The sequence below is a fragment of the Mesitornis unicolor genome, unplaced genomic scaffold, assembly GCF_000695765.1.
Source record: "Mesitornis unicolor isolate BGI_N332 unplaced genomic scaffold, ASM69576v1 scaffold33613, whole genome shotgun sequence".
Classification (NCBI taxonomy): Eukaryota; Metazoa; Chordata; class Aves; order Mesitornithiformes; family Mesitornithidae; genus Mesitornis; species Mesitornis unicolor.
This window is the reverse complement of record NW_010173307.1, coordinates 8,240-33,161: the sequence shown is the minus strand read 5'-3', so window position 1 is coordinate 33,161 and position 24,922 is coordinate 8,240. Positions and strand designations below refer to the sequence as shown.

Genomic DNA, 24,922 nt, shown 5'->3' with positions numbered 1-24,922 from the left:
CCAGCTCATGTTTAAAGTGAATAACCATCCCACTGTATTTTTAGTACAATGGAAAGAGCTGTTATATCGTAAGGAACAACTCAGTCTCTACAAAGTGCTACACAAGCTGTGTAGCTTGCTGTTTGGAAGGGTAATAAACAGTTCTTTTAGGCCAGCCAAAGCAATAAGAATAGACATGATTCAAAGGCACAGTAGCATAAGCGTGTCACTAAAATGTGGTCTTCTGGAAACTGGTTTTAACACAATAGAACTATTACTTGGCCAACACAGTTAATGGCCACGTGCTTTTGTTGCCACGAGCTGTGGGAATCAGTAGAATCAGAGATTATTGTAGAAATGTTAATGTACTTTATGATGGTCTGTAGTAATTCTGTACATCTCTTATGTCTGTGTTCTTATAGCCACTTGGGCACTGAAGTAGCTGAAATGAGAAAGAGGCAGCAGTCACAAAATGAAGGAACATCAGCTGTGTCTCAAGCACCTGGAAACCAAAGGCCCAACAACACATGTTGCTTTTGTTGGTGCTGTTGCTGCAGCTGTTCATGGTATGTCCTGTAGTATATTTGGTTTCATAACTACCACAGGTAAATGATGAGAATGGAAAGTGCCAAGCACTGGGAATGTGCAAACTTCTGGGAGAGGATTGCTGCCAAGAGGCACAATTTAACATTTCATTTAAAATGTGATTTAAAAATTCCCTGATTTGGTTCGACATCTTGTGAGGGGGAAGAGAATAGTAAATTCAAGCTATATTTACCCTACTTAAACCGTAACTAAAAGAGGAAATTTCAGTTGTAAAACTACTATGTGTGAATGAGAGACTGGATACTGTAAATTTTATATTTTACTTTCAAAACATTTTTTTTTTGCTTTTATATTTGATACTGCAGTTCTCTGCATTCAGGAGGAAACAAGGGAGATGGTCATAAATGTGAATATATGGTGACCTGTTTTACTACTTAGTTGTTGAATATCGTATGTTCTGTAAATCTGAAAACACAAGCCTTAAATTCCACTTTATCTCTTAACTGGTGTGGCATAATTTTAGTGGAAAAAAGGCTCAAAAATTGTGGCTGCTTGTCTCTTCCTAAACAAAGAGTTCACTTGGAAAGTCAACTAGTCACCTTCAGAAACAGCTTTAAATTCTCAGTGTCTTGAGATGCACCATGTCTCTATTTCTTATTTTCATGAACAGAGTTAGTGTTGAAGCAAAGTAATTGACATACAGTACTGTTCAAAGTCTGTGCATCTTGTTACATACACAGTTTAGTGGTTTTGGAGTGACCGTTCCTCTGTGTATCTGTGTTATTTTCACCTGAATCAGCCATCTGGCTCCAGTCTAAAATCTGAGGCTATTTGCCCCCAGTATGTTTAAAAATACATACCAGTATGTACGCACCAGGCATCAAATCCTGCAGCTTTTTCCAAGACGCCACATCCTGGAGGCAGTACCAGGGTGAACCTGCCTTGGCTGTTACTTCCAATTTCCCCCAGAGACACAGGATATTTGGAGCAAGGATGAGTGAGAGCTCATGCTTTTACAAAGATACTTTGCAATGTGTTCAGTCCATACAGCAAAGAGATGGAAGTGTACTAAATGGGAGGAAAAGGGCGGATGTTTTGCCACTGTTATCTCTGCTTTGTGACAAGGGCATAATGTAAGACTAGCTGTGCTGTTGGAGACCAAAGACTCATTTAGCTCAGTGTCCTATTTCAGGAAGTGACCTTTAGTGGATGCCACAAGGAAAGGATAAAGCAAGTGGACATGCACCTTCTCAACCTACCCACAGCAAAACTCCTCACAACTTCTGGCAGTCTGCAACTTAGGGACTTCCTGGCCTAGGGGTTACTTATGTGTGTTTAACAGCCCTTGATGGAACTTTCTTTAAATAATTTGTCAAACTACTTTCTGAAGCAACTTCCTGAACTCATCTAAACTTTTGGCATCCAGAGTTTTCAGTAACAATAAATTCTACAACAGACCTGTGCACTCTGTGACCTATTACTCCCTTTTATTTGTTTTAACCTACTAGATCTTAATTTCATTTGATGCCTTCTTGTTCTTATGATTGTGAAGAACAGTGAATAATTGTTCCCAGCCTGATCAAGTTTTACAGAGCTCTCTCATATCCCTCCTTCAGTTGTCTTTTCTTCCATAGCCTTCTCTATCTTTATCTCTGTGATACAGAAACTGACACAGACCATGGTTTATCTTTATCTCGCTTCTATCCATCCACCTCCTTTGTGTCTATGTACCTTTCCTATTCTACTATCTCCTGTCTGAGATGTGTGACTAGATCTATTGCAATGGTCAAGAAATGGGTGCATCATGTTTTTTGTTTGATCTTAGTTTTTTAATATTAATTCCTAGCACTCTGCTTGCTTTTTAACAATTCCTGATATGATGTTTTTGTAGAATTATCCACAAAGACTACAACATATCTTTACTGATTGGAAATAAAGCCCATCACTGTGCATGTATAGCCAGGGTTGGCTTTTGCCTTGCATACTGGAACATGAATGGCCATAAAAGTATCAATCTAATTTATAAAACTTAAAGACAACTGATTTTATTTTTTAAGCATGCTATCACTCAAGAAGTCTTATTTGACAACTATACTCTGTCTTGAAGCTTTCATGAGCTTTGCGACTCTTGGAGTGCCTCCACGCCTCAAAATGCAATACCATTATATATTTGAACAGCTTATGCATATTAAATCTAAATTAGAGCAACTGTTGCTTTAAAATGTAGGATATCCCTTCAGCTGCTTTAGCAATTATTTTTTGCTGTTAATATCCAGCCTTTCAAGTGTTGAGGGATTTTTTTTTGTAAAGTAGATTAGACTAAGCATGGAGAAACCCTGTCAATCTAAGCTAGTTTTCATGATTAAGTCAAAAAATGGGTCAAAAGGGATAGTGTGTTTTCTAAAATCAAAAAGGTAGAACAGATTATGTAATAAGTCTTTTCCAGCTCTATCTTCTGTGATTCTGTAGTGGAAACTCCATTAGAGGAGAGATGGGACAAAACTTTGAAAAAAGCAATAAGAAATGTTTCATAATCCAAGTTAAAATTAAGTAATTGTTTGGTAAATTTGAACTTTCCACGTAGAGTTCAAATTACTGTTCTTGCCTCAGTTGTGTACCCTAAAAAACTACAACAACAACAACAACAATAATAATAATAAAAACCCAATGTAAAAAACTTTACTAGTCACTCATTATATAGGAGATTATAGGGGGGTTATTCTCTATGGTAGTTCTCTGTAATAAAATTATAGAATAGTTAAGAGTTGGAAGGGACATTAAAGATCATCCCATGGACAGGGACGCCTCCCACTAAACCTCTCAGGTTGCTCAAAGCCCCATCCAGCCTGGCTTTGAACACCATTTCCCTGGGCAACCTCTTCCAGTGTCTCACCACCCTCACAGTAAAGAATTTCTTCCTAATACCTACTCTAAATCTACCCTCTTCCAGTTTAAAACCATTCCCTCTCATCCTATCACTACTTGCCCTGGTAAAAAGTCCCTCCTCAGCTTTTCTGTAGGCCCCCTTCAGGTACTGGAAGGCAGAAAATCCTAATTGGTAATTGTAACGGGTTCTCTGGACCTAATGCAATCTTATGCTTTCCCTAGTTTCATTGGTGTTTGTATTTGAGTAATGTGAATTTCTCAATGGATACCTGTCTGGAATTGTTGCTGGGGTCATTAATGATCATGCCAACAATGCTTTAACTGTCAGTATCGAGATTAGGAGACTCTTACACTCTTTTTCCACCAGTCTGTCTGACTGAGGACAGCTCCTGTATCACTAACCTCTTAGTGCATCCACTTCCTCACCATTCATAGAAAGAGGGGGCAGGTGTGTGTGCAGCTTTTAGTAAGAAGCTTTCACTTGTATCTATTGAAAGAGTTAGTTCAATAGTTCATATATCCAAACAAATCGTTAGAATTCTAAAAACGTCTTTTGTGAATCATGTGATGTTTGTTTTCTTCTGTTCCACCCTGTGTTAAAATCAGAATAGGCATTAAGTCTTCTGCTTGCATAACAGCATAGCCAAACATTCACACCTTTGTTTGGGGAAATAGTACCTTGCCTAGTAAAGACTTGTTAACACCAAACAGATCCGAAAATTACTCAGTACATCTTATAACAAACTTTTTTTTTTCTCTAATAATTCCTTCTTAAGAGTAAAAAATATTTGGAGCACTTCTCCATTGTTTTGGGTTAGCCCCAACATGCAGCTCATCCCCACCCAGCCACTCGCTCACTCCTGCCCAGCAGGATGGGGAAAAGGAATCAGAAGGGTGAAAGTGAGAAAACTCATGGGCTGAGATAAGGCAAAGCTGTGTGCACAAGCAAAGCAAAATAATGAATTCATTCAGTGCTCCACATCGGCAGGCAGGTGTTTAGCCATTTGCAGGCAAGCAGGGCTCCATCATGTGTAACAGTTACTTGGAAAGACAGATGCTACAACTCAGAACCCTCCCCCTTCCTCCTTCTTCCCCAGCTTTTATTGCACAGCACGATGTCACATGGAATGTCCCTTTGGTCAGCCAGGGTCAGCTGTCTGAGCTGTGTCCCCTCCCAACCTCTTGTGCATCCCCAGCCTACTCACTGACAGAGCAGCATGAGAAACAGAGAAATCCTTGATGCTGTGCAAGCACTGCTCAGCAACAGCTAAAACACTGTTGTGTTATCAACACTGTTTTGGTCACAAATCCAAAACACAGCACTATATGGTCTGCTATGAAGAAAATTAACTCTATCCCAGCCAGGCTTGGTACATCTGCTGGCACTGGTAACTGTCAGGACAGTAAATTGCTCAGTCTACAAGGACAAAGCAGGGCTGATTACCAAGGTTTGCTCAGATTGGAAAAGGTGGAGTAAACAGACTCCTTAAGTTGACAATTTTATTGTAATAGGTATGGTCAGGATGTTGCCCAACTAGCTTAAGCTCTGAACAAGTGCCTGAGCATCAGTAGTGAAGGAAGCAGTCCTGCATAGTGGAGAAAATAAAGTGCTTCTGAGGTCCTCAACAGGAAAAGCTTGTCCACTTACCACAGAGGCAGATGATACATCCCTCCAGAGATCTTCTATGGGACCTTCCTTTCTCCACTGACCAGATACAGACCTTGGGCACTTACTTTGGGAAGACCACCTCACTAAAGCATCTAACAGATAAGTACCAGTCAGGTACCGGAAATGCTAGACTGAATCTCACCCTGTGACTTAAGCCTCCACAAAACACCCTTCCCATACAGGACAGAAGAACAGGCTTCCTTACTAGGTGTATTTTCAATGGCTTGGGTAGCCTGAGAGTTGCAAAATTTGCAGTAAGACTCCTAGTATGACAGTCTATCATTTCCTCAATTACACTTTCTCCAGAGAGCTGTGCATTTAGTTTTCAGTGCTATGGCTTTACAGTTTTGAGCTCAGCCTGCTGAGGTAAGGGTAGAAGCCTGCCATTTCACCTCCCCAACCTTATTTAGCCATCTGCTAGTCCAGCTTCCTGAGCAGACACAAAGTCAGTCATTGTCTTGCAAACATTTGAACATTACATTCTTCAAAAAAAATCTGAAGATGCTAGCACGGGAAGGCTGGCTGTTCTGCCAGTTTTATTTTGCTTCCTCTTTTGTCTTCCACCCAGAGTAGCATCTTTTTATCCTCTCTTCTTTTCATAAGGTGCTCAGTGAATTTTAAAGCCGTGGGACACTCTGATGCCTGTTAATCCCCCTCCTTTTACCACACACAGAAGGCTCAGAAGGAATCTAACATCTGCCCTCCAAGAGACCTTAGCAGTACAGGAGTCTGGAGGAGGACATGCAAGGCTTCCCATGGATAAGTGAAGATGTTCACACAGCTTCACTTGGTTCTGTAGCTCAATTCAAATGTGCGAGCTGGAAGGCCTTTACCTTAAAGGGAACCATTAAAATGACTGCTGAAGACTATTGTGGAAGAGGGAAAGGGACTCAAATATCCAGCAGCTCCAAACTGTGCCCTGTACAAAAGCTATGCCTGCCGTTTGATTTCTTGTGACCCTTCCATGAGTAGTTTCCCACACCCAAGAGATGCCAAGGAAGATAGGGTATTTGCCAGTTTGGCAGTAAACAAGAGTTGCTCTTGGCAAGAAACTCTCTCCTCCAGTTCTTATAACTTTCCTATGACTGCTGTGAGTTACATTTGAAACTTCCTGATTGCCTTGTTACACAAATATTTTTCTTTATTAAAGGGAACATTTTCCAGTTGACATGGGCCTACAATAAGATATTTCTGTCACTTGTGCCATGAATATGAGAAAACAGATACAGTTCTAAGGACAATTTTCAATTATATTAATACATTTTCTCTATGAAGTTCAATGTTTTCATCCTCTTAACAAACAGTGCACATGATACTCTAAATGAAAAAAGAAACTTTTTTTTTTAAATCACTTCCCACCTCTCTAGTATTTTGAGATGAACAATTTTTTTTCTGGCATATTCAATGCTAGTTTGCCATCAAAAAATTATGTCTGTGCTTTCCATTACTTTACACAAGATAATCCCCAGGAGTAACAGTAACGGCTGCTTTATCTTATTTAACTATGGTAGAAAGTTTGGAGGAGAGGAAAGCAAAGAAAGAATGGAAACAAAAAACAATTTGATGCAATACATTATAGCCACATTTTCTGAAATATATGGAAAACAAAATCCATATTCTGCTTTCTATGCCTGTCTGCAGCAGAATTTTACTAGAAGCCACTTAGAGGTGGGCTGGTATCAAAAAAGTCTCCAAGGCTCCAGGATTTTGTTAAAGCTTTCAGTAAAAAGAAAATCTTTATCTTTGAAAGAAAAAACACTAATTTTGAAAAATATTTTTGGCTTTCAATTTTATTTTTTTTACAAACCTAATTTTTTACTTCTTCTTTTCCTCCCTGAACACATAGGACAACACATCTGAAACAGATATGCTCAAATCTCCGCATTTTACCTTTTCAAAATATCACACCTGAGATAAGCAAATATGGAAAAGTGCATTGGGAATTATTGTACTCTAGTGCAGAATACAGAAGTGCAGGCTACTGTACTCTATTTTACTGAAATAGAAGGTGATATTTAAAAAAATATTTAAGGGGAACAAATGTTCCATTCTGAGCCTTTTTATACTTGAAAACATCACAGGACTTCCTTACGTTTTTAACATTTGCTGTTGCAGAGGTCAAAGATTAAAACATTCCTTCTTTTTCCTGAAGAATAATTTATTCTGAGGGATAGTAGGCTTAGCTAGCATGAGAACTCATGCTTTATGCATCTATGGGACAGTATCATCTGCTTTGCCCCAGGTCATCACAGTGCAATGAGCAGCACTGATGCTTTCTTAGAAAAGGAGCACCAGTTCTTCTGACGGGTAGAATTTAAAGCTGGATAAAATCAGTTATATGACCTGTCACACATGCTACTCTATGTGATATTCTAGAAAAGCAGTCTTAAATCACCTTGTCTTTAAGGCCATGTATCCTCAGTGCTGAGGCCATGAGAGAAAGCTGCCCGGCCAACATTCCTGTTGTCACTGGAATGCACTGTGAGGTGAGTGTGGGGTAAGGATTTAAATACTTAGTCCTCAGAAATGAGCCTCTCAAGGTTCCCTGAGATAATTAAAATAAGAAATTCAAATTCTCAGCATTTGGAAAAACGAGCAGAAGACACTCTCAAAATAAACAGCTTGGTATTTTTTTCATACTTTTGAAAGTTATGTTAACAGTACTTATTAAATAATACCCAATTAAAGCATTTCTTTTCCCTCTAAACCAAAAGAAAGGGATGATCTCTAAAGTTAAAAAATCAGAGGGAAGAAGCATGTCTTCCTAATTGGTACAATATTTCATAGGCTTACTCTGCTTTATAATACCAAGAGGGCAAGTGATTTTACTGGACTTTTATGGGTCCTCAGGGCAGGCTGGGGACAGGTGGCTCCATGCATGCTTGTTTACACAACTCTCCCAGGGCATCACAGACTGACTTGCCAACCTCTGTGCTTGCGCCCTTCTGTGACACGGGACCAGGTTGTCAGTGTTAGCCTAATAATTCCTGGAAGTCTGCTCTTTCCTTGAGCTGGAACATGAATATACCTGAGGTATGATTCAATACAGGGCTGCAAGTAAAGGCAGCTTTGACCACTTTCCGCACCTCCCTGTGAGGCCGATGTGAAACATTCCCATCCAAAAGAGGGGAGCACATTTCTTCTACATAAATGATGCCACAAGGTGCAAAGGTATAATAGATGAGGTCTCAGGTATACTAACTACAGCAGACTACTTCTTCATATTTTTTTCCTGCACCCACTTCTAAAGAGTAAGATGTGAATGCAGGAAATCAAAATGTTACCAGGAAAACAAAAAGACTATAGAAATAAAATTTACAAAAAGTAGAATTTAATGTAAAATCAACATTAAATTGAAGCTTAAAATTAACCTATTAAATTTCATGAGAGCCTGCCTTGATCACTGTGGAGCCAAAATAATCTAATACCTCTCACCTCCCCTCATCAATAAGCAGCCCAGAAATCTCTATTTCTAAGCTCATCCACCACCATCTTTTATCTTCCTTCTTTCTTCTTAGCCCCCTGCCACCTACCTCCGAAGCCTTGTGGAAACACAGGGTCTTGCGCAGCCTTGGAGCAGGGGTGGGAACTGTGAGCCACCAGCTCCCACAGCACCAATGGGTCATTTACCATGCTTTGGTGCAGATCATCATTGTCTTGTGGGACATGCAAAGTAAATCAAAATCACGCACTTCTCTAGGAGAAAGCCATAGGATGAACACTGCATTTATTTTGGCAAGTGTCTGCAAAGGGGTAGTCACTAAGTTGCTGCTAGACTACCATGAAATCATGGTGGAAGCACAAATATACACAAGACATTACACAGACATTCAGCATACATAAATGATTTTAAATTAATTTTCAACAAAAAAAGAACTCTGGTTTGAAAAAACCTTTAACACTAGAAATTGAATCTAACTCCATGAAAACTGATAAATGTTTCATTTTTCAAATTAAATTTGTTCCTCCTCACAATAAAATAGTCTATATAGTCAATAAAAGTCTAATGTGTAAGAGTGGAGCAATAGCTTCTTACACAGCCAGTCTGTTAACTTTGATCACAAGCCAGTGGTAGAATCTTCATTAACATCAAAACCAGCCCTGGACTCTCTGGGCCAAGTTCTCCTAGTATCAGGATTTTATCCTTAATACTTTAAACTTTGAAAGTTCATTTCATTTTGAAGAACAGATGGAGGGTCATGTATTTACTGACATTTTTAACCATCTGTGATAACACTAGCAGGTTAGAGAATGAGTAGAATATAAACTTAATATATTAGAAAATTTTAAATAAATGTTTCTGAGGCTTCATAAACCAAATGCAGAGATTCCTATGTTTAGAATACTACTATGATAAGAAACTCTCATCAGTCTAACTCCAGAAAATAGTCCTATTTCAAGCAAAGAATTCTGTAACGAAAATTGGAATGTAGAAAAAAAAATTAAATCTCAGAACCACAGTCCTCCTAAATTGAAGAATAAATACATGCTCAGGGATGTATTGGGATTACACAAGGCTCATTCTAATACAGCTGAGTATAAGATTCTGACAGTAGCTCCTTAGAAGGAGATAGGAGACTAAATCTGGTTAACTTTAGAAAATGATCTTAATTCTACCCTGGCGCAGCACACAGAGTGTATTCAGGGACAGCTGCTCTTGAGAAGGCCAGAGGAAGAGAAAGCAATGGCAGAATCACCTCCACTGGGGTAATGCAGCATGATGTCTCCTCAGAGGCTGTTTAAGAGATGGATTGCTTCAGAGCATCAGCATCTTGGCTTTCCCTCACCACTCATGCCTGTTTCCCACCTGCCTGTGCCAAAATGCTGTTCAGCTTGATGTCTGCAGAACAGTGGCTGAAGGAAGATCCATAATATCATGACAGATTTTCTGTCACCAGTGCACAGCTTGACTGCTGCTGTGGAAAAAAAGAAACATAAAAAAAAGAGTACTGAGGATGCCTGAGTCCAGTTTACACTGTGATTTTCAGCTGTTACGAGTTTGGAGACTTTGAAATCTCCCCCACTAGGGTTTGGACTGCTTTTTTGTTTCCTTGTTGTGAATTTGACAATTATGTATTTACACAAAGATGCATTAACTCAGGACACTGGAAAACCACAGAAATGGAGAAGTGTTTGAACTGTCAAAAGGAGTCTGAGATCAAAATACGAGCTGAAGAAAGACATGCTGATAGACAGTGTCATTTTAAAGACACCAAGGTAACCTTGCAAATCCTTTGAACTTTATTAATTATGGTTTATAGTAGAAACTTAAATATTTAACATGCAAAAACCAACAAAAATATCTTATCCAAATTAAACATGCTACCTGTGTCTATACTAAGCAGGGCCAGGGTCTAATGTGGGCTTAGGCAATCAGCCGTACAGCTAAACTGTGAGCAAGTGTTGACTCCCTGGCAGAGTTTTGGCCAGTGTCAAAGTACACGGTTTCAGGCGATGACCTGTTGCAGGTGCAGAAACCCTGGTTTGGGTATGGGCTTTATGGACTGGGGCTGTATGGTGCCAGTCAGTCTCAGGGCCAGAGAACTCTCTCAGTCTGTTTTATCTGCAAAAATAAATGCAGCCTGCAGTTCCAAGCTGAAAGCAACAAAAAAAAATTAGGCTACTTAAATCTGTTAGCAGCAAAATTTCCATCTTGCAAAGGTTTATTTTTTAACCGAGTATCATTCCAAATCAGTTTAAAATGTCAATTAAAGCAGGAATAAATGTCTAGCGCTTTTAAGAGAAAAAAATGAGAGAATGCATCATGGAAATGAGTTTGCACCCCTAGTAGATAACACAAGATGGAGATTCTCTCACTAGAAAAGTAGGTCAGACATTCATTATGTGAGGCAGAAAGACAAAGGAGATGCGAATCTTGTCTAGTCAGCCTTAATAATTCTGACACATATATTTGTCTAGATGGCACCTGGCTCTTCTGAAGTAGCTGACTGAGGGCCTGATACTGGCAGATGCTGAGAACCCATTATGGGGCAATGGGTATCTTCAGTTCCTGTTAACATCCATGTTGAAAGAGCTTCCCAGCTCAGGGCCTTGTCTAACAGAAAATCTGGAAACCAGCAGTTAACATCCATCAAAACACAAGCCTTCCTGTAATATACACAGACTGGCATGGCAGTTCTCAGCCCTGTTTGTTAGTTGGACAGATAGTAAGTGGAAGGTCCCCCATCTTATTCGATTGTAATGTGGATAAGCATCAAGTAGTTTGGTCTGTGCTATTTTCGTAAAATATGTTATTCATAAACATCATGGCAGGACTCCTACTTTACAAATACATATAGCCCTTTTTAATTGAAGAACTTAACAAGACCTTATGAAAATAAAAAATGTGAATTTAGTATGAATATCTCCAGGCATCTCTTCCCATTTGGAAACTGCGACTAAGTCCATGGAATGAAAGAAATGACCCTAATCAAGCTCAGTTCTGTACTGTTGCTGCTATTTTCATCATTGCAAACAAAGGATAATAATGATAAAAAAACACTACAGAGACTGAGACTAGGCCCATTTATCAGAATTAATTGAGACCATTAGGTTTGCTTGCTACTGGATTGAGGAGCTTTCATTCATCCAGCTACCCTTTCAAAGAATAAAATTTCTATTTCTTTGAACACTAGACAACTGCCACTGTTAATTGTCTCAAATATATGAAGGAATTGCTTGCAAAATAGCTGTAGCCAGGAGTAAGGACACTGCAGATTGTCTAGTAATTAGATGTATCCATTGTACCAGATGGAATATGAATGGTAATATTATTCTGAAGGAAGAAATGAAGTTGACAGCCAGACTAGTGATCTGTTGTTGGGTGACCTGACAAGACAAATACACACTGGAGTTGAATCTTGCCCGAAGCAGAAACTAGCTCTACAGTAATGAAACAAAGCTAGAGTAACTCCATTAGGAATCATTGGCAAGCAAATTTTGGCAAGCCTTGGATTTCTTACCTATACAGAAATTACATTCCACATCTGAGAACAAAAATCTGAAAAATTTATCCTAGAAGGGACTAAAAGTTTCCAAAAGCTATAATAGTTTCTGGTGTGACTATCATTATGTAAAATATAATCTCTTTAAAGTAGAATTCAGCAGAAAGCATATCTTTTTACAGATTTCCAGAAGAGTAAAATACATCTGAGGAATGTAAAAGACTAGTTAGAATAGCAGTTACTAACAATGAATGAAATCAAAACAACTGATTATTTTATTTCAAAATTTAATGATAATTATTTTTAAAACCATCAAAACAAATTAGGAAATTTCATTAATCTTTATCTTTTCCACAAACATTATGTTGTTGGAAATCCAATTCAGAAGTAAATTAACTGTCAAATCTGTGCAGAACACAAACTCAGTTCCACTCAGCTGCATTTCTCCATGAAACCCCCATGGAAGGGCCTGTGAAACAGCTTCTGCACCCATCCTGGGCAGCAAAAATCAGACCAGGAGATTTCTACCTTGAGCTCCCCCTTGGCCCACAAGATTTATGGTATGCAGAAAGGTGCATATGGAGCCAGAAGTCTGCCTGCATTTACTATTACTGGATCCGGAGCAGACACTAAGCCTTTCAGTTGAAAGCACATTCGCAGCACACACAAGTGCCCCACCGTCTGTTACAGACTGTTTCTCAGTTGTATGCTTTTCAAAGAAAGAGATGGAAAAAAGGGAAAAAATCTGAAGTACACTACACTACAACATAGCAAATAGAATCGAGGGGAAAAAATACCACGAAGAAAAATTGGAAAGGAAGAAACCGAATGTTTTTCTAGCTGTTGGAAGAGACAAAGCATCTGTTTTAACAATTTGTTTCATTTTTATTTTACCTTTTGTGACGTATGAGAAGATAAAAAAAGTCAGTTATCACTGCAGCTTTTATGATTACAGGTTAAAATGATGGGACCAACAAAGAGGTAGGAGATCTGTGACTACACATCCCTTCCCTCATCTGTAGCTTTGAAAGATTGGAGAGGTTTTAGCTGTAATACAAATTCTCCAGGATGCTAACCTTGCACATACTTGCATTATTTTAAAAATATATATAGATTTGTTTGGGATTTTTTCTTACATGAGGTAAAGCTTGCAGAATCAGACCTCAGATTTATGAATTCTGCCTGTAAACACATTTTTTTCACTCTAAAACAGCTGAGTCCAAGGCAGAGTATATGTTTGTTTGTCTGCTTTAAAACCAATTTGGATTATACATGTCTCTTGCACCATCTTTTCACCTGAGGCAAACGTAAACCTGGCACTCAGGAAACTGAGCACCACAGGTACCTGGACTTCTTGAAATAAGTTGATCGTTTCAGTGGACACTGCCAAGTAGGCTGATTTTAGCCTTATGGTAATTGTTGGCTTTCCCCCAACAGGCTGCTTTTCTCTGTCAGTCTACTCAACACAATCTCCATCATTTCGTTTTAAACACAAGACAATTTCCTTAGAGAAGGATGTAGCTATTTTTCACTAAAAATCTAAATTGTATTCAGTATAAAATTTTACATCCTACGTTTCATTAGTGAATTCAGTGAAGATCTGTAGATCTTATTTCCTTCAAGAACTAGGATGGACACTAAAAAATATCCTTCACATTTTTTTGATCTGTTTCTTCTGAACAAAACTTGTCATGTTCTGCTTACTCAGTTAAGATAAGATTCTGATCAATTTAAGTAAATAACTCTACAGGCTCCTGACTATCACTGCCTTCCAGAGTTTCTCGCAGATAACCAATGCAGACACATAGAAATACCAAGTTTGCAATTTTTACTGTTTTATATCTTTCTGTGGATGAACTGCACATCATTTATGCTGGCCTTGCAGACCTCCAGAGGTCCACACAAGCTTCTGCTCTAGAATTCATTTAGTGCCACCAATTTGGCTGGAGTTTGCTCTGCATTCCTGTGCTTTGCATATACTAGTATTATTACAACAGTCTAAGTGCTTTAGTCTGTCTAGCTGTTCTTACAAGGAGATAAATTCTCAGAGATCAGAGCTGAGAGACCACAACACATGGTTTTGATGGCTGATGCATCCCCTTTCTTTCTAATACAGACAGGGACATCAAAGATACAATGCATGTTTACCTGAGCCTATGAAAATATCTAGTGCAAGGCATCACTCCTCCATAAAAATCGTAATTATTCTGGATGTTATTCATTTATTGTAACAATAAGTGAACTCTTTTCCTAACTTTGATAGAAGCATTTGTTAATCCTTTACTCATCTGAAAAAGGACAATATTGTTCATGTAAAATTTCATTCTCTTGGATGCCTATTTTTGTGCCATTAAAAGGGAGACAGAATATAGCATTATTGACTAGACTCTGTCTAAGTGATTTTGAGATTAACATAGCTGTGGTGTTCTCTATGAATGGATCATGATAATATTGCAGTTATTTTTCATAATTATTGCTTTGTATAACAAACACAGTCCTGACTAGTTTTCACTGCCATCAGGCTTAAATCTTCCATCTGTCAGAAAAAAATGAGCTTTTAGAAAATGATTTGTCTTCAGTTTCATTAAAAAAATTAAAGAGTGCCAGAATAGTTGTCTGTTGCATTGCCATAGCGCATAAGGGGACCGGATCAATCTCTAACATCTACCAGAGCCTCAGCATGTAGGAGAGAACTTGAGAACAGAACTGTGCAAACAATGTATTTTTCAATAACTGACTGTTGAACCACAGTACTGAAGACACTCTGATCAGACTGAACCACAGCTAAAAATGAAAAAGATACTGGCATGCACTTTTTCTGCATCCAAATTAAAACCAGGAAAAATATGTTGCTGTTCATATATCATGTCTTATGCCAGACACTTATCATACAATTCAGGAAATCAAAGAGCTTGGAGACTGGCAGAGGCACAACCACTTTGTGCTGAAGAGTGAAGGGATTTACCCTGTTGGTGAAAGATACAGTGTTGGTGCCCATCTTTGTCTCAGAGTTTCCAAAACCTCCTTCCCCTCACTTCAGGAAAATGCAGTAATCATATGTTCTTGTTTTCAGGCTCTCCTCTCAATGATGTATAAAATATTATCCTTTATATAAAATACCTAAGTATTCATTACACAATTATTTGCCCTTAAGTTCAGAGGCTCTTGTTTCTGTCTTGTGTAATGAGTACTTTGTTATGTTTAACAAAGTGAAATAGCTTCAGCAGAACAGCTTGAAAGACATCTACCCCACCACAGTCCCACAGGAAGGGTGTTTTAAATCCTAAAGAGTACACCAACCTGATTGTTTAAAGGAGGGCTTTTCCTCCTCCAAACGACTCTGAAAAAATATTTCCTAACTGAATCTATTTGGTAAATTCAACTTGGGTTTGTTAATATTTTAGGTGAATCTTAGATGATGTAACATTTTAAGTACATTTTAGATGATCTGACAGCATCTACCAGTGGAATTTTAAAGTCACAATTAAATCTTGATCACCTGTGCTTTTTGGGAGGAGGGAGTTGTGGGATTTTTTTAAGAAAGCATCCACTATTTTACATCTACTAAATCACCATTACTTAAGTTATGGTAGTCATGCCTGTAGATCACTTGTACTGGCAGCTAGATTCAAGAATCAGAACAATCCTTCTTGGCTTTTGGACCTATGACCAAAAAATATATTGTCTCTTGATATGACAATAATAAAAATTCCTAGGAGTAGGATAGCGTGAAGGGTAGTGTCAGTGAGATTTAAAGGGTAGGTCAGTGAAAGAAACGTCAGAACATCTGTTATCCAGAGGCTTCTAACTGAATATTGATTTTCATCTGGAAACCAAATTCTGTGTTTAGGTTATGTATGTGCAACAGACTTCGTGTGGCCTTTGGTCTGGAATAAAGAAGGTTTTTGTGTTACATTGGTGGCTAGAAGGTTCATAGCCCTACTGTGTTACTTACACAGGTTCAGCCTAAAACGTAACTGTTGCCCTGCAGGGCCTAGCATCTACAAACTTCAACCAAGAAGTAGGAATTGAGCACAGATCTCCTGAATGGCAACCCAATAGCCTGCTAACTGGTCCACAGTGTACCAGTTTGATTTCTACTCCTTATCTTCATGGCAGCACAAAAAACACTACTAGGGCAAAAGGCTTTAATCATCACAAGGTCTTCAATGCCAGACATAATTGCAAAATACTGTAATGATATACTGCATATGATGCATGTAACTGAGAAATTACCTGAGTGAAAAGTAACTGGTGTTACTCATGCATGGGCAGTATATTAATCTTAGCACCTGTCACAATGGCATAGTTTTCTTACCATAGTGGTAACAGCCGTTCACTAATCCACCAGATTTAGGCTACTAGTACATCAGAATCTGACCCTGGGAAGCAATTAAAGGCTATTTGTGTACTGTATACAAAGAGAATGAAAGATCAGGTACAAACTCTAAATTATTTTCAGTTTCTTAATGGCAGTAGAAGGTATGAGCAGCAGTAGGAATGCTAAGCAACTTTTAAAAAAAGGCTAAAACCACATGGAAACACCTGGAGGAAGCATCAGTTAAATTTCTGCTCTTAAACTAGTCCAACTCTCTTGATGATTTTATCCTATTAGCTTGGCTTTTTTACCTTACCATGCAACAGTGACCTGCAATACTGATGTAATTACTCAACAGAACAACTGTTTAGTTGCTGAACATTTAAATTAACAGCTGAATAAGAGTAGCTAAATAAATAAAGATTGGTCTTCTGAATCCCAGTAGTTCTTTCAAAACTACATCAGCTAGGAACCTGAACCAGTTTAACCTTATATGTGGTAATTTTTTCAGTCTGAATACTTTTTCAAGTAGTCTCTGGTCATTAACATTTTTACTTCTAAAGTCTGAGAAGTTGCAAAACAGAAATGCACTCACTCCAAACAGAAATTGCTCGTAATACTGCTGCAGTAGTTAAAGAAACTATTGTGTTTGTAGAAGTCAGGAACACAAGATATATTTGAAAGGTACACCGAGGTCAGGCCACTTGGGCTTACTGAAGTACTTTTTACTATACTCTCCAGAGCAATAAAATCAGCATAAAAATAGGCAGAACAAACCTCCCATAGGAACAGAAAACAAACCAGAGCTTGTGCCTTCCAATTAAGTTCTGCCTTTAGAAACCCCAAATTCTCCCTTTTTAAGGCATTAGTAGTTTTTTTGTCCTTTTACTGTGGGTAATTTACATCTCTAAATTTTAAAGGTATCTGTTGGATGTACTCCAACTAATAAATAATAATGGCAACATATATATTAATTTACATCAGATGTCTCTCTAGAACACCTCCCTTTTATATAACTATGTTTTGATAAGTCATATTAGCAATTTCCTCTTCTTAAAGCCTTAACTAAGATCATTGTGTTAATCTTTATCCTGTTACTTTTGCTCTGTTTAGTTTTACACTATACAGCATAATTCTTCTGACATAATCAGCTAGCTTCCATGACAGAATAATGTATCAAGGACACCAACTCAAGGTATGCAGGGTGCCTTTGCTGCTGAGGACTGCTTGAATTCCACAGAGAAATGTGAACAGATAGGGTATTTTCAGCTGAAGATAGCGTAGCAAATAGCAATGCAGTGTTGTCATTTTGAGGTAAAGGGTAGCAATCTGTTATTGTGATCAGAGTTATTTAAAGATTGCTTTCAAATTAGATTTGCAGCTACAAATGTGTAAAAATTTAATTTTTTTTTCTAAGGTAACATTAACCAGTTCCTTGAGTAAAAACAGAACATGTCTGAATTGAATTTACTTCTATATAAAAATAATGGTTTCTTTCACAGGAAAAACGTATCGAAAGTAATGTATCTGATGGAACTCCAGCCTTGACAGATGTAGTTAAATATAAGTTGAAATGTAGCACTAGTGTTTGTCACTGGAAACATAATGCAGAATTTAGGTCAAGATGTATTTTAAATTTAGCACAGCTTGAAATACAATACCCAAACCTGAGGAAGTGTTCCAACCAAGTGTAACGCTTCTTTCTTTAGTCTTCCCTGTTTTGCAACACTGACTAACTTCAACCATTGTACTCCAGCTGTGAATGGTGAGATGAAGGAATCAGGGCCAAGTGTGTACCTCACATTGTCACCCTGGTATAGATACCACAGAATCATGCACTACATTCTGGGCCCACCGTCTGAGCTTTTTCCTGAGATGTTGTCTTGTAGCAAATCAAAATGCATAGGGCCAATCCATTATTCCTTTGATAAAAAAGTGCAATGAAGTAAACATGGCTTTCTTGTCTGCTTCCTATTTCTCTTTCCTACTCACCACTCACGACTTGTATTCCACCTTCATCAGCCCATGTTAGTTTTCCTAAATCTAGCAGAGATTTTGCATGAGCAAAACAGTATTTGATCCCAGACATCAAATTAAATTAACAGTGTTGATTAACCACTCTCAGATGAGTCACCTTCTACTTCCAGTAAGACTCTGCATCCAAACCTTGGAATAAGCCTACTGCCCGACAAGTAAATTATCTCAGCACAGCTTAGCTGCTGCTCATGTGATAGAGGAAAGAAAATGCGCAGCTTCATTCCCTTTTGGATGTACTTGGGTGAACACCTTGTTACGTTCCCAACCTACACAAGCTGTTTCCTCCTTCCATGGTGTTACTCTTCCATAGAACCAAAGGGCACTCACTTCCCTGCACCCAGCAGAGAAGACAAACACTCTACCTATGGCCTGCAAAGGACAGAGGGAGGGAGGAGCAAAGAAGAGCTTTGTGCCATCCCTGCTTCTCCCTCACCTGAACTTTGTGCTCTGGCCAGATGCAAGTCAACCCTAAGCAGTTACATGTGTGGACTTAAAGATTACAAGACAGAAAGTGGATGGTCCCTTTTTTTTCTCCTCCTATATACGGAACTCCCATTGGCTTTCCTGGGTGCTCCCTCTATAGACTGACAAGCAACAAGTCAGAGGAGATGGAAAGGCTTTTTACCTGCCAACCCCAGAGTTCAGGATGTGTTGTTTCTCCTGCAGCAGCTGATGACACCCTAACACCTTAGCAGCACTGGAGCTGCATTCCTACGCTGTAACAGGGGAAGCAGGACCAAGGGCCTGAACTAAGGTCTTGGCAGGTAAGTGAAGGAGCAACCAGTATCAAACAGCTTTGTTTGAAAGTGTATGTCTTTGTAATGTTTAAGTCTTAATATGTGCTCTGCTTTACCTGGGAGCTTAAACTCCCACATTTCAGAACAGTATCTGAAATCACCTCTTAACTTTGCCAAATGCTTGAAAAAGTGTTGATGAATCTCATAAAGGCAGAGGGGCTAAAAAGAAAGGTTATTGGTGCAAAAAATGTCTCAAAGCTGGGATTTCTTCTTAGAGCTGAGCAGAAGCTATTCAGATTAGTAGGGGAGGGAGAAACTTTATGTTACCAACATATTTTTGTATATTGCCACTTAAGATGACTGAGGGCATCATTGTATAGTGGATACTCAATGTTCAAAATATGAGCTCTGCTGGGATTGGGAGGGGGGATTTTTTGCTTGGTTGCTTGTTTTCTCTCACTTAGACATGTAGGGAACACCTGATGAAGGGAAATCTCCATCTCCTTACTAGGTTCCACTTCTTAAGTTTAATTATTTGAACTAAGTTTCCAATATGAATACTTATGTCATTCAAAACGTGCTTTATTTCAGTAGTTATCAGGAAGTGTGTTTTCAGTGGCAATACCATGTTCCAGAACATTCATAGAAATCACACACAGAGGAAGTTGCTGCCACTAAAGCAAATCCAATAAAAAGAGGTATTTGCAGAAAAACACCTGATGCTAGTCACCAGTTTGAAAGAGAAGAAAAAAAAATAATTAAAAAAATCCTTATGTAAAGGAAGTTTTTCTTTTACTTGCTTCTGGTAAGATGAGGGTAATGGGTGCCTTTCTGTAGAGAGGCCAGTTTTACTTTTGGGAACGAAAAAGAATTTTGGATCAGAGAAGGAAATCATAAGGTGCGGCCACACGCTAAGTTCTGTACTTGAGCCATCTACTGCCACCGTATCCTGGAAAGAAAAAAGGGTACATTCATAAAGAATGAACAACCATCCAGAACTGATGGAACACCAAAGCCTCATCAATGTCCAGTTCAGATACTCTTATCCTCTCTACCCGTATTGTTACTAATATTCTCCATTTACTAAGGGAAATAACTCCAAAAGTGACCTCTAAGTTTATGTCTATCTTTCAGTGCATTAACTGTGAGCTTGTAAAAATTTATGCATGTAATAGCAACTGTTAATTAACGTATCAGAATTAATGGAAAAAGTTATCATCAAAAATTTCTCTCCCAACTGTGGGTGTAAATTTTAGGGGCAAGAATGAAAAATGACAGGTTGCATAGGTTTATATCTTTTTAAAGTTTGCATTACTATACTCATTTTTTTAAATTAACTTTCTCTAGACAAAATAAAGTGTTGTACTACATTGCAGCCTCACTGTTAGGAATGAAGATAGAGGAGACAATGCAGGAAGGCCAACACATACAACCAAAATGGAGAGTATCCAAGTCATAGAAGAATGGTAAGTTGGTCAAACTGTTGTCCAGTAAATGTTTTTAATTTGCTTATAACTAGTATCAAGATTTGCCTTGGGTTTCATGTTTTGGAAATGTCCTTTAAATTACTTTGCCCCTAAAAATTTCTATGCAAAAGGAAGCGAAATCTGTCCTGACAATGAAATGCCAACTGGGGCATTCATAAGTCAGGTTTACTTACAGTTGCTTATTTGCTAGGGAGAGAACAGTGGGGAGGAATTGGAGGTGTATGCATGGTTCCGTAGATCCATGGTATCTATAAAAAGCCACTGCTACCTGAGGGATGATTTTCTCCTCTTTACCCAGACAAGAAGAAAAACTAACAAGCAAAAGTGTATATCACAGTCAGATTTTTAACATGACTAACTTTCATAAAACAGCTTGGACTATGGTTTCACCTGAATTAACCAAGGAAACACATACCTTGAAAAAAGGCTAACACACACTGGAAGTCTGAGCTTCTATTTCTGCCTAAAGCTTGTGCCCATATTTATTGTGCTGGGAAAAATGCTAACCTATCAGTGGCCGTGAGTTCTCTAATCCCATAAAAAGTAAACTGTAACTTAGCTCTAGAGGATATGATTGATGGTAAAGCAACCCAAACAACTCATTTTCTTCATTGCTACTCGTGGTTATTTATTGTCCAACATTTGGGCAATGTTGGAAATTTCCATTAAATACTATAGTGAATAGAGCTTCCCAACAGACAACAAGGGAGTACAGGTTGTTTCTCAGTTCTGTCCACCTCAGCAGGTTTTTTTCACTCTCCTCAGAGAAAGGACTTTTCACCTTCAGAGCTGTATGTTTCTATTTTTTGGTTCAGTTTACAATTATTTTGCTAGATAGTTTAAATATCAAAGAGTTTCTCATTTATTAGGCCTTTTGGACTGCTAAAAAGGTATCACAGACAGCTTCCTGTCATCCAGTCTGCCTTGTATGCAGAATACGAATTGATAAATGGACTTGAAGAGAAATCATATGGACAAATGTCACTTGTGCTGCATGATTACACAAAAGCTATTAACAACAGCTGGTAAAGCTCTTGTGTTGGATCCTATCAGGAAGGGGAGAGTGAGTGCTCAGAATTAAGTTTGAAACCATATTTAATTGTTGTTAAGTAGCTTGGAGTATTACCTTCTCAAGCTTTTCATTCATACAGTAATGGATTAGTGACGCAAGTTTGTTTTCTGATCACTTGTCCAGTGCATCCACTGTTACAAGCCACAGATAGTTTCCTTCACAGAAAGGGAACAAGAACTTTTTCCCATTCCTTCTCTGTCCAGTTTTGCCAGCAACATCCATCACATCTTGTGCCAATAGATCATCATTCAGGTCAATAGCACCAAACAGAGAGAAGCTTAGCAACCCTTAGGTACAAGCACAGAGAAATATGCTAATTTAAAAGCTCTCTGAATTACTATTTTGTTGGGCCTCATTAGTATGCTCTTGGCTGCCAAGACCCTTTCGTTTTTCTTGTCCTTCCTGAACTAAATCATGTGGTAGCCAGAGATTGGCCAAACACCATCAGAAGCGGGCAGGGACATCAGGTGTCATCTACACCCCTCATGAAAGAGAGTCTGTTGCCAGCTCCTTGAAATCACATCTCCTTTAACCACAGAGGCAGGAATTCAATGCCGTTGTGGATTTTGTCTTTGAGTCTGATGGCTAACAACCCTAGTAGAAAACTTGTAGAAAGCCAAGTGCACATCTCGTAACATTAAACATGTTGAGTGGGCTATTGAGATAATGAATGCACAAGTGAAGACTGAACAAAATTCCCCTGTCACGGCTGAAGCCTTGTTGCTTCCAGTTTTCACTCTGAACGAAAGTGCATTTGAAAGGAGAATTTTGGACAAATGTATGAAAACATTGTTACAAAAATAGAAGCATATTTGTAATGATACTTCACTTTTACAGCCAAAATCCTACTGCAGATGAAATTTTGTCTTGGGCTCAGAATTTTGACAAGATGATGAAAACACCAGCTGGGAGGAACCTTTTCAGAGAGTTTCTTCGAACAGAGTATAGTGAGGAGAATCTGCTTTTCTGGCTTGCATGTGAAGATCTAAAGAAGGAACAGAACAAGAAAGTTATTGAAGAAAAAGCAAGACTTATATATGAAGATTATATTTCTATACTATCACCAAAAGAGGTAAAGCTGTAAATGTTAAATTTCTTTTTTTTCCTGTTATTCCTCGGCAAAAATGTTATACCCTGGATTACCACCCAAATGAGGGTCTGAAAGTCTGCCAGACCTGTCAGATGAAAGTCTTAGTATGGACGTTAAATCAGGAAAGGAAGGGACAGAAAAAGTAGACACACAGATGCAGAGCCACTTAGCATCACTGGCCACACCACCTCAAAGCTCTCTATAAATAGGGAATAAAAGGGAAACCCAGGAAACAGAAGGGTGAGAAATAGGTATGTTTCTTTAGTAATGCCATATGCCTGCCAGAGAGAGGAAGTAATAATGCAAATAGATTTCTGGAGAAAAGGCAAAATCAAGGAATTTAAATCAGAGTCATAGATTTTTTTCTGCTGCAATAGCTGGCTGGGAGAAAAATCCAAATTTGCACTGGTTCCTATGTGAGATCAACTAGTCTAGGAATGAAGATCACACATCTTCTCTAATAAAAGGTACGAGAATATCTAGGAAATTATATAAAATTTTCTTCAATCTTCAAACTGAAAGAGACAAATTCTGAAATTGTCTTCACCTGGAGAAAAGAAAAAGCATCACAGTCACAGAATCACAGAATGGTAGGGGTTAGAAGGGACCTCTGGAGATCATCTAGTTCACCCCTCCTGCTGCTAAAGCACGTTCACCTAGAGCAGGTTGCACAGGATCACATCCAGGTAAGTTTTGAATGTCTCCAGAGAAGGAGACTCCACAACCTCTCTGGGCAGCCTGTTCCAGTGCTCTGTCACCCTCAGTGTAAAGTTTTTTCTCATGTTGAGCTTGAACTTCCTGTTCCCTTTTGTGCCCATTGCCACTTGTCCTGTTGCTGGGCACCTCTGAAAAGAGTCTGACCCCATCCTCTTGACACCTGCCCTTTAGATATTTATAAGTATTAGTAAGATCCTCTCTCAGTCTTCTCTTCTCCAGGCTAAATAGACCCAGGTGTATCAGCCTTTCCTCATAAGAGATGCTCCTAATTATCCTCCAAAAGATTAACAGAGAGATATATAAAGATAAAAAGCATTGTAGTAGGGTTTCTTAGCCCATGGCATGGACCTTTAGCTCCTTTGCCTTGTCTCTGTACATTGCATATGACTTTCTGCTCAATGGCTTTATGCTAATTTATGCTCACTCTGGTCCATGTTTGCTACATTTTACTTCTGCACTGCTTTCAGTAACAATTTACAACTTCATTCATATGAATTATGCCAACAGCAATTTATAGCTCTATTATCTTCTCTTGTGCCATAGCGTATGTTTTTGCTTTGGAGTGAGATAACTGTCAGTACAGAAAGCTAATAATGTGCATTTCTTATATTATATATGTATCTCTAGTAAACATATACGTACTGAATGCTCCGTTGTCTTTCTAAGCCATCATGCACCAGCACTTAAAATTCAAACACTAAGTAAGTGTTGTTGAACTTGGAGTTTAACCAAGCTGCTCACAAACTCGATGCACTTGACATGTGTGGATGCCATCAATCCAGTTGCTCTTGCCCCTGCTGGAAATCTTGAGGCCAAGAAGGACCATCTGCAATGCTTTAGATCAGCACAGGAGCTGAAAAGCTCTTGTTAAACTCAGGATGCCGTTTCAGATGTTACCTTTGGCATAGGAACTGAAATATTGAGCATCACTTTTTCAGTGATGAAGTTATTGAGATAGTTTTTGTGTATATATCTGTTTAACAAGAAAATATCTTTAGTAATTCCAACTAGTTTTGTCATCTGGCTTTAGTGAGTCACTGAAAAACTACAATGTGAATTAATAGATTCATAATTTTTTTTCCAAGTGAAATGAACTTTTACTATATTCAGTGGCCAAAATAAAACCCCACCATCCAACCAAATTTGAGCATTTTTATCCCAGTCATTACATTTGATAATGAAGAATCAATTAGCCAGCTGCATAAATTGGTTTTGCTAAGATACATGACTATGAGTATGCATGTGCATGTGTGTTAGGAGGAGAACTGCCTAAATCATTAGTGTGTCACTTCTGTGCTACAGAAATGCAATAATCTAAGATTGAAATCTATTGAAATAAATTCCAAAGACACATGGCTGCAACACTGCTTCTCAAAACTACCATAACACTATACCCCTGCACGCTGTTGTGTCTAAAAGCAGGTAGTCCCTGGCCGAGCA

At 38.5% G+C, this 24,922-nt stretch overlaps 1 protein-coding gene across 1 annotated transcript in view; it reads left to right on the top strand.

Moving 5' to 3' along the window:
- Positions 1 to 406: 406 nt before the first annotated feature.
- Positions 407 to 24,922, top strand: part of RGS17 (regulator of G-protein signaling 17) — a 26,976-nt gene continuing 2,460 nt past the window's right edge. Inside the window, exons 1-3 of the mRNA XM_010180696.1 lie at positions 407 to 545; positions 20,493 to 20,582; positions 22,513 to 22,747. Of these exons, the coding sequence (XP_010178998.1) occupies positions 427 to 545; positions 20,493 to 20,582; positions 22,513 to 22,747 (444 nt within the window). The 5' untranslated portion in view covers positions 407 to 426. The remainder of the gene's footprint in view (positions 546 to 20,492; positions 20,583 to 22,512; positions 22,748 to 24,922) is intronic.